The following is a 10,724-nucleotide window of genomic DNA, read 5'->3' on the forward strand; positions in this document are numbered from 1 at the left end:
GTGTGTTCGTGTCACAAAATCTGATTATTGTCATTAGAAATGTAAAAGCAGTATACGAGTCACATCTCTTCTGTGTTTGTATGTGCATGCAGCGAGTGCCGGTAAAGCCGGATGAAGGAGAGAAGCCGGATGTTCCACCAGTTCTTGAATTCCCAAGTTTGCCCCCTCCAACCCCTCCTCCAGTGGTTGTTGAGGTGATACCTACTGCACCAGGTACAGCCACATCAAAACAGCACTGAAAAAAAAACTAAACAAAAAGAGTAAAAATTCTTCATTTCCACTCTCATTCTGTTTATCTTGTTCATGGTTTCTGTGCTTCTCTGAACTATATTAATGATTCATACAGTTGCTAACTTTTGTTTTGTAACCTATATATAATCTACACTCTCAGAAATGTATTTAGCAACAAAATTTTTATTACTGTTTAAACACATTTTGTTTCAGGCCACAAGAACACCATAGTTTTGACACACATTGTGTTAGGAATTAGAACACAGTGTGTTAAAGAAAATAAATCAATCTGTTAAAGGATTAAAATAATTAATCACATCTAAGTGTATTATCAAATAACACAAAATACAGGCAAGAAAACTTTTCAAGAAGCAGAATGAAACACTGATTAGCTTTTGAAGGTTTTTTTGATCGCAAAACAAAAAACTTCAGAATCTTTTTGGTTGAGCTATTTTCGATGCTGTTTTAAAATACTCGATATACACAAATGTAACTACACACTATCAGTTGAATTCTTTGTTAGTGCACCAAGTTAGTAAACCATTGTACTTTTTAGACGTTATGTTGCAACCACAGTTTACCATTAAAGGGCACACATGCTGAATTTTTTTGCACTGAAGAGACTAGCGTCAGAGAAGCAGACTAAACATCAGTGTTGCGTTTCCTGTTAGAAAGCCCTCATGAAGGCTAGAGGACTTCAGATTGATGCAGAAGTTGCTTGTTTTCTGGAGGTAAATCAGGATCAAATACTTTATTTTCTGTTATGCATTGTCGACGCGACCAAAAAGTTACACTGTTTATTTTTTTTTTAAATATAAACATTCCTCGAAGTATAATAGTATTCTGGCGCTAGCGCATGCTACCATACCGAGTAAATGCTTTCATAAATCTAAAGATAGAAGTTGTCCACATGACTCTAGTTTCCATTCTCCAGCATTTAGTACTGATGCAATGTAGTGGTTTTTATCAGAAAGAGTAAATAATTTGCTAAGCAGTGTTGCTGTCAAGATGACACTTCTCGGTAATGCATCTTCAGCTGCAAGTGATAAAAGATGAGGAATGATTTAAATTTGAAGAAAAGAAATAGCTTGAACTCAAATAAACATTGTGTAATGCTGCTTAATGCGTTTGGTAGCTGTAGTGTGTTACTTGGCCAGATAATTGTTACTGTCTAAACTGGTTATGACAACAGCCACATGAGTTATTGACTACACAAAATCCATAAACAAACAGTTCTTGTTGTTACCAGCAACTTACGTAAGCTTACGTCTGACTCTAACATAGCTGTATAGACAGATTGTGTCACATGCATCATGGGCTGTAGAACCATAGATTTCTATTTCAGTTCAAAACTATCCTTTATGGGGAAAATAAGACACTATTGGGTTATGTTAGGTGTGTGTGTGTGTGTGTGTGTGTGTGGTTCTGTCTGCTGTGGCACACTTGTCTTCCTTTGTGTTGAGTGACTTGCTTGTCATTGTGTGTAATATTTTAGGGCCAAAAGAAGACCTGGTCCTCAGTGTATTAGGAGGTACGGAATAGCACCCATCATCATCATCCTCATCTTCATCAATCAAATTTACAGCAAACCATCAGGCCAGATTTTTCTGTCAGTATAAATATATATATATATATATATATGTGTGTGTGTGTGTGTGTGTGTGTGTGATAGTGATAGAGCCTCAGTCCATAGAACAACTCAAGCAGCACAAGTCTTACGTGAAGTTGTTGAAGAAACAGTGCAAAGAACTGAAGGAGCTACGCAAGAAGCACCTTAAAAAGGTATGATATTCAAAAATACGCTCACATTTCTGCACTGAGCCATATCAGCATAAAAGTACCTTGGTTTATATTAGTAATTCCAGTTGTTTTGTGTAATGTTCAGTTGTGTTATTTGATTTCAGATTAAGAAGTGTTCTTATCAGCTCTACCCAAGTGAAAAAGAAAAGGATAATAGTAAAAAATATTTGATCTTGCTGACAAGTATGTCTGTAAATCAGCTTGGGGAACTGACAGAACAGCCCAAGAACATGTTATCATATTATATTATCAGTTAATATGTGTTATAGTATCATGCCCTGGAAAGTTGCATGCTGATTTGTATAACTGCAAGTTCAAGTAGTGTTCTTATTAATGTGATTGTTGTAAATACCTTAACCATAGCATAAAGTGTGTTCTTGGTGTGCGTTCGTGCCTGTGTGTGTGTGTGTGTGTGTGTGTGTGTGTGTTAGGTGTGGGCTCTCAGTAAGGAGCAGAAGACGAGGTCTAACCAGCTAAACTCAGACATCCAGAGACGCAAGAGTCAGGTGGAGAAAAAGCTCCGCCTCAGCGTGAAGAAAAGGTATGAGAGAAAGGAGGGGGGTTTATGACTTACGCTTTCTGTTGTCCTAACTGTGTGTTAATCTATTGTGTGTATGTGTGGCCCCCAGTTTGTGAAGTTAACTGAAAGGATAAACACATTTCTTTTTGGTTACTGAGTTTAAGGTTATGTTTAGAGTTAGGATTATCATTATTATTATGATTATTATTATTACTGTGTAGTCAGAGACCACCCTTTCACTGATTTAATTGAATCAAATTTCCAATTTGCACTTTAATTTGCATTAAGTGCAAGTTATTATATAGAAAAAGGCAGAAAATATTAAACAAAAAAATTACACAGACTCCTCATCTGCAGGGATAATTGTCCACACCTCAATAGTTCAGTCTTAGATTTTGGTTACATTTTCTACTTCTCATGATCAAAGTAATCCCACTTAAAATTTAGACTCATCAGTCCATAAAATCTTACTTCACATTTGTCTTATATCTGATCTCCTCAAGCCAATGTAGATGCACATGAGAAAGAAATGTGCAAGGCAGCTAAGTTGTGTTTGGGTGGTTGCTTGTGTGAATGTTAGTGTGTCTTTTGAAGGGGAACATAAAGTCAATGAGAGCTTTGAGAACAGCCTGTGTTGGGGGGACACAGCTGTAACTCGCTGGATTTAAGATTAGAAGGATGGAAGAGTTAAATTGGTAGTAGAGTGCACAAAAGTAAAGAGGCTTCTGTGTAGTTAATTATTTAACATATTGTCACCAATGTAAATGACAGATTATATGTAGGTAATTACGTATATATAACCTATGGGACATTATATATATATACATATACATATGTATGTTTGTGTGTATGTATGACCCCACATCCTGACAAGGTATTTAAAAACAAGGCATTAAAGTGTGTGTTTGTGTGTGTGTGTGTGTTTTCTTGTGTTGGCAGTGAGCCAGAAGACTCTGTGCGGACAGAGCTCAGTGCACTGGAGGTGGAGTTAGAGAAGCAGACAGTGCAGCTGAGAGAGTGGCAGATGCAGGAGCTGCTTGAACTCCGGAAAAAGCAGCACCAGCTGGAGAAAGAGAAGAAATTCATCCACCTCGGAGAGGTACCGCACACATGCGCACACACACACATTAAAAAAAACCACACACACACCCAAAAACTTGAGTGTTGAACTCTGAACTATTTGTTTTTTTCATTCTGTTTTTTGGGTTTCTCTTAGGCGTATCAGAAACTGAAAGAAGTTGCCCAGGATTGCCAAGCAGCCCAAATCAAGAAACTCAAGGAAATCTGTGACAAGTAGGACATTTTTCTTTTGTGTGTGTGACTGTACTTGTGTAGATTTTACTCTGCTACATCTGTTTTTCTTGTCAACAGGGAAAAGAAGGAGTTGCAGAAGATTTTAGAAAGAAAAAGGCAGAACAGCATCATTGAGGCAAAAAAAGGGGAAAAAGAGAAGGCAGAGTTGTGAGTAACTTCTCAGTGATATTGGAAACAAACCAATCAGAAAGACCATCATTTACTTACCTGGAACACCTTGCTTAAGCTTTGTTCCAACTGTGTTCAGTGCTGTGTTCCTGGATTTGATGAAAACTGTTGTTACTAAATAGAGCAAATGTCAGTCATTGCAAGGTAAATTGATCTTTTAATTAGTAGTATAGGTTTTGTGGGTTTTCTGTTAGTACACATATGTTTTCTAAATTTCTCTTGGAGTTACAGCTCTTGGAGTGTATAAAGGTCAGCTTTGGGACAGAAACAAAGGCAGCATGACGGAGACCTTTCTGTCACTGTCATTTTCCTTTTTCATGTAATACATAATACATGGTGCAATTTTTTGTCATCTTCTCTGCAGGGAACAGAATGAAATTAATAAGAAGCATATCCAAGACTCTGTGAACTCACTGCGCAGGGTGAGTGCCCACATCTGGCTGTAGAAATAGCTCCTCAGTGAAATAATGACTGCACTAAAAGTACTTTCCAAAAAACTTGAGATGAAGTACACGAGTATCAAGTCAAAACTACGTAAGTACCGAGTAACTGAAAGAGGAAAAAATCCTAGTACATCCAGCTTCTGTCAGCATAAGAACTACGGCAGCATCGAAAATTTAAGCTGAAAATGGTTGAAAGTGTCACTTGCAGTTTTTTGGGTATCGGGCCCGATACTGCCCTCATTTCCTTGTAGTCATACTCGTATGCTCTGATTCCAACATCCGATACCACCTGATACCAGGTAAGCCTAGTGTGCGCTTCCGCGCTAATAAATAGACAACTCAAGCTGTGAACGAGGGCATGTGACGTGCGGCTGATGCCATGACAGTCAGACCCAAAGTTGTTGCTCACTTTAAACATTCTACCTAGGCATATTACCTCCGTGCATACGCTGTACGATTTTAGCCTGTGTTTAAGCGCACACAATCACAACCACTTCCCCAATACAGGTGGACTAGGTTAGCAAGACAAAGGTTAAAAAAGGCAGCATTTGTGGCAGCTTAGGTGCTGACTTTACTCTGTTGGACTGAATACAATTGCAAAGTGTAAACATTAATACGTAATTTTTTTTTTTTTTTAACTGTTGTAAAATACCCATATTCATCACTGCCTGGTTTTAGTTTCAGTGTACAGTGTTAGCAAAGCCGCTGAAGCACCGTTTCTAAGCCTGTTTGCTCAGCATTCATGTGTGCAGCTTGTTGTTTTGAATGAAACAGCTTTATTGATATATAATCACAGTCAGCTGTCTGTACGGGCTGTCCATATACAATGGTCTATTTAATTGTACAGTGTGACTTGTCACCAAAGAACAGGATTTCTAAGATTGCATTGCATGCCTAGCTTTTGAGGACATTCAAGTACAGCTCAACCAGACTCTAAAAAAGACTTACAAGATGTAAAACTCAACAAGTGAGCTCTTCTGATGTGATTCCTGCTGTCACAGTGCAACAGAGACTGTTCTTGAAAGAGGCAGCTGAGAACAATGGGATCAAAACTACAAAAAATGTACTGAAATGTACAGCTGTACAGAAGTGTTTTTCTGATGTGGAGCAAAATCCATGCTTTTCCAGTGCAGTGTTTCTCGATCTGAGGTTATAGCATAGCTAGAGAAGGCTCTTAATTTAAAATCAGCTAGGTTTTAATAGTTTAACTGTTAGAGTACATTGCTCTTTCTTACACTAACAAGTAATTCTAAGTAGGTTTCTCAGTATGGTATCAATATCAGAATTGGCAAGTACTAAAAGCGTTCTCGTACTTGGTCTCAAAAAAATGGTGTCGATGCATCTCTACTATTTATCTATACTATATTTAATATTATTTTAACTTAAATTAGTTCTCTAGTTCTCTGTCAGTTCTCTTTTCCAACACGGCGATTATTACCTTTGAGACATCAGCATTATTACGTGATTTCAAAAGCAAAAACAAAATGGCAAATTCTGTGTAAAGGAACTCTTTCTTTAAATTTTTGGTTTTAATTTTCAACTGTGTTTGTGCTGAATTTCTGTTTCAATCAAGAATTTTCCTTTCAGTGCATCACTGATAGGCATTTGTCTCTGTTCGGATCCTCTTGGTCTAGAGCAAAACTCCAAAGTGAAAGGAAATGTTACAGCATAATGTTCTGATGTAATCTTATAAATGTTAATGACTAAACCACAACTGAGAAAAACCTACTTTTACTTTTCTCATGTTTGAGTAGAAATAAATTATTATGGATTTAAAATACTCAGAAATGGACAAATCCATCAAATTGAGTACATGTGACTGAATGAATAGATGAGGTTACTACCCCCCTCTAATTATACATCTTACTCTTGCAGTTGGATGAATCTCAGAACAAGCGTCAGGAGAAGCTGGAAGCCCAGCAGAAGGAGATCTTACGGAAAATAGAGGAAGAGCAACCTCTGGTCTGGCCATACTGCTCGTCATTCCTCCTTTGCTTTCATGTCTTTCTCTTCCTTTACCTGTTGTTTGCCTTCGTTTACAGTGTATTTTCTGTATCATAAAAATTAACTGTGTTTGCGCAGATGTCTCTGTTTCTCTCTCTTAATCTAATGTTAATTCAGGGTGTTCTCTCTTTATCTCTGCCCACCCCTTCCCCTTTCTGTTTTCTTTCTCTTCTCACTCTTTCTTTCTCATGCTTGATTAGGTCTGGGGATAAGAAGTAAAATTAAAATCTGAATGATCGTGGAACATTGTCTTTTTACTTCTCTCTCTCTCTCTCTGCAGCATCGGTTGCGTTTAGAGGAGGACTGTGACTCTGAGCTGCAGCGTCTGCCTGAAGAGATCTGCCGTTATCTGCAGGGGGAACTAGAGAGCAAAGGCCTTCGCAGCGACGCCCTGTGCAGCCAGCTGCCCAATCATGATGACCTCGGTTCAGGCCCACCCTCCAACTGCAGCACGCCCCCTTTCTCCTCGCCCAATCACAGTTGGAGCCCCAGCCTGGACAATAGCACAGCTTCACTGGGTGACTCCTCTTCCTCCAGCACACCGGTCACTTCAGAGGCAGAGCTTACAGCTGTGTAGCTTCAATTTAGTGATCCAGTTATTACTCGCTTGCTCTTTCCCCCTTAGGCCCTTCTCTTCATTCTCACTGGATTATGGATAATGGATTATGGATTATGATGATAGAAATAGTATTACTGAAAGTTGTATAAATGTTTTTTTTAAAGGATTTCAGTTATTTTTTTACAGCTTTATTGTTCATGAATTCCACACATTTACCCCAGTGTCAGGTTTTGGACATCAAGCAGTCTTTTTGTGCTTCGGCTTAAAGTCTGCTTCTTTCTTTTTTTATATCTTTTTTTTTTTCTTTTTAACCAAAGTTATGTTTGTAGCCAAAACTATAACAGATTGTTCTCCAAGCTTTAACCATATGGGCAGTGTATGTCGATGCCTATGTGTCAAGCACCTGTGGAAGGGAGGGGAAAGTAGTTTTTAAAGAGAGAGAATCTTTATTTATTTCTGTGGCGTATGTGTGAAAGGGGGAAATTAGAACTGTAGTGCTCTGAGCTGTCCTGCAGGTGGCAATGTAGCTTTAGCAGTAGAGTAGGTTAGTTGTTAGTACTGTGATGCAAACGCAAGGCTAATGCTTAATCTGAATGGTACTTGTTTACATAATAATGCACAGATGGGCAATCCTGTAAGCCACTGACTCCCCATCCCCACAGGACAATAAAGTTAATTCTCACTACATATTTCTATAGCAGGCAAAACACATTAGTGTAACTGATACTGTGCGTGTGTATGTACGGATATGTGGGTATTCTTATAGAGAGCCAGATCTGCATGAGATCAATGAGGTTTTTTTTATTTTTATTTTTTTTAAATTTGAATTTCGCACTCAAATTTCACCCACCAATACATAACCCACCCCCCCAGTCTCCCTATCTCCCTCTATCTCTATGTCTTTCCCTTCCTATATCTCCATCTCTCCATCTGTGGTGTGGCTTAATCTAATCCCTGCTCTTTAATTCTGTGTGTAATTGGTGTAGATATCTCATGCACTGCACTTCCTCAAAACCACTACTACTGTTTAGGAAACTTGCACACATTTATTATGTCATTCTGCGCAGTAGCAAGCGATTTCAGCAAAATCACATCCCAGTGTACTTCTGAAACCTCTAAAGGGGGTTGTGTTAAAATCTGGCCCACAATTCAGAGATAGAGAATATATAAAAGGCCTTGCGGCATCTGGAGGTCAGTTCTACTCAGTATCATAACCCTGTTATGTAACATTCAGAAAAGTGCAGCATATGAGCTGAGCACCCTTGGCTATGTACTGTCCAGCTGATTTTTTTTTTTTAGGTGTCATTAGGCATTCATTTGGGTCTCTAATGTCTGGTATGTTCCTGTAATCTATGAAAATGGATGACTCATTTTACTGTAATCAGGGCTCATATATCCCACATTTCCTATATTGCGCTCTCCTTTTTCACATTTTATTCCCCCATTATTTTCCCATCATCTCTTGCACTTCCGTTTTTTTAAGGACCCCCTGCTTTTCTCCCCCCACCATAGGTCGAGTAAGAGGCCCCCCTTCAGATTAAGCCGCTCAGAACTGCAAGCGTGGATGTGGTATGACGTGCATACTCACAGCATGGTGCTAGCAAGCTGTTCCAGCTGAGGCTTGCTCTCAGTCCACTGTACCAAAGGCACAAAAGTCATACCGCTCCACTGTGCTCTAATCACGCCCTAATGAAGTGCTGTAATACAGCCACACGTTCAATGCGTTATGAGCTCTGACAAAGTAGCTACCTTTTCAGAAATTACTATGTGTGATTGTGCAAGTGATGTGCTCGGTTAGTTTTAGGGGCTTTTACTTGCCTCATTTAATTGGATAGGCGAACGATTGTCAGTTGGAGGTATTTAGACGTGTAACCGATGCACAGGATGGTTTTCACTGATCAAGTAACGGAAACTACAGGGTGCTGATTTAAAGCCCATAGGAGAAAGATAAAGGTTCAGAAATCCTACAGGAAACTATTGAGTCTGAAGTAATTGTATAGAAGATAGTCGTGTATCTGTGGTTGTTGGCTGTGTGTATGAATGTATGATCTTGCACCAGAGTGTTCCAGCTCTAATGTCAGCCCCAGGTCTTTATAATGTGTTTGTGCACGCTGTCGAAAGCTTTAAAAGCCTGTCTGAAGATGAGGAAAAATGGTACTTATTGTCAAATGCTGTCTCATGATGTATAATGATGATTATTGTTCATGTTAATGCTATCAAAAACCTTTAATTTGTGTATAAGACACAAATTTTACATATGGGTCGTTATGTCAGTATAAACATTAGAACAATAGCAGTGGTTATGATGTATCTCAATCATGTTAATCATGCATATGTAGTTTTATGTAACTTCTACTACTGACTAGAGGTGAAGTTGAGGGTTTTGTTTGTATTTTGTATGTACCTGTGTTACCAGTGAGGGGACCTTCAGGGTATGTGAAAGATGTCAGATATTTGACATTTCAGGGGCTGTCCCCCTGTTTCCACAACACTCATGCACACTTGCGCACACACTCCGGTAATCCCCTCCAACTCCTCAAACTGTCATCTGCTGCCTATCTGTCATTTCATTATTGGCAAGTTTAGGTCTTGTTTTGAGCACCTATTCAACATTTTTCCAGTTTTAAACACTTGATCTTAAGTTGTATGTGGCACAGTTAAAACATTTTCCCTAAACTATCTTAGTTTGAATGAACAGGGGACGTTTTTGAGCAGTGCTTACAGGGACACTAAAGTGAGTTTTTCCATGCAAAGTGAGGACCTTGTGGTTCTTTTGACATTTTTAGATTCTGTTCTCTGCAAGATTCATTTATGCCCTAAAATTATTCATAATTTATATTTACATATTCACCAGTAATTGGCTACATCCTGATGTTCTTACATTGCTCTTGAATTTTACCACCGGTGCACTTTTACTTTTCCTTTGTTTTTACACCTTTTATGTATTACAGAGATATTATGAGCAGATTTTATACCTATCCCATAGATCCAGTCTGACATAGTTGGTGCAGTATGTAGTTTAATCTAGTTAAAAGCAGGCATTTCTGTAATAATTTTGGAAAATGATTATTCCTTCCTAACGGGAGAGCAGGGGTTATTAGCTTGACTTAAAGAGAATAATACTATGGAGTTCTTTGTATTTGCTATGAAATGTAGGCTCGAAGGGAGAATGAACACTTTCCCAAGGGCTAATTCTGTTCTGCCTTGAGTCATAGCTTTAACCAAGTACACGTGATTTGCATCTCTGTTTCATTCTTTCTTTCTTGCTTCCTTTCTTTTTTCTTTCTTTTTCTCTCTTGCACTCAAATTTCCTTTTCTTTCTTACTGAAACACTGTATGTAGAGAAAGTACTGGTCTGCCTTGTGAAAGGGAAAAATTATTACTCTGGATGTAATTTTTATTGCCTTGATAAATGACATGTAATTGTACATTCAATAAATACAGGACTTTTGTCAAAATTCTCATTCTTGCTGCTGTTTCGTTTCTTCTTTTTAAGTGTGAAGCTTTAAGATTGCAAAACTGAGTTTCCTTCCTCCTCTCAGGTCAGATTATGCTCAGAGGCTCAATATGTATGTGTTTATGTGATACATCACATTTTGGAAATGTAAACGGTGGACATTCGGGGTCTACAGAGGTCATTTTCATTTCCGCATTGCTCAAGAGTGCACTTGAGGGAACTGAGTCA

At 38.5% G+C, this 10,724-nt stretch overlaps 1 protein-coding gene across 1 annotated transcript in view; it reads left to right on the forward strand.

Annotated features, from left to right (window-relative positions):
* The window catches only part of plcb3 (phospholipase C, beta 3 (phosphatidylinositol-specific)), a 67,705-nt gene extending 57,202 nt beyond the window's left edge, over positions 1-10,503 (forward strand). The window contains exons 25-34 of the mRNA XM_036596548.1: positions 93-213; positions 1,727-1,762; positions 1,904-2,013; positions 2,463-2,572; positions 3,491-3,650; positions 3,768-3,844; positions 3,923-4,012; positions 4,398-4,455; positions 6,352-6,438; positions 6,761-10,503. Of these exons, the coding sequence (XP_036452441.1) occupies positions 93-213; positions 1,727-1,762; positions 1,904-2,013; positions 2,463-2,572; positions 3,491-3,650; positions 3,768-3,844; positions 3,923-4,012; positions 4,398-4,455; positions 6,352-6,438; positions 6,761-7,057 (1,146 nt within the window). The 3' untranslated portion in view covers positions 7,058-10,503. The remainder of the gene's footprint in view (positions 1-92; positions 214-1,726; positions 1,763-1,903; positions 2,014-2,462; positions 2,573-3,490; positions 3,651-3,767; positions 3,845-3,922; positions 4,013-4,397; positions 4,456-6,351; positions 6,439-6,760) is intronic.
* Positions 10,504-10,724: the final 221 nt, after the last annotated feature.

Source organism: Colossoma macropomum, unplaced genomic scaffold (assembly GCF_904425465.1).
Source record: "Colossoma macropomum unplaced genomic scaffold, Colossoma_macropomum, whole genome shotgun sequence".
Lineage (NCBI taxonomy): Eukaryota > Metazoa > Chordata > Actinopteri > Characiformes > Serrasalmidae > Colossoma > Colossoma macropomum.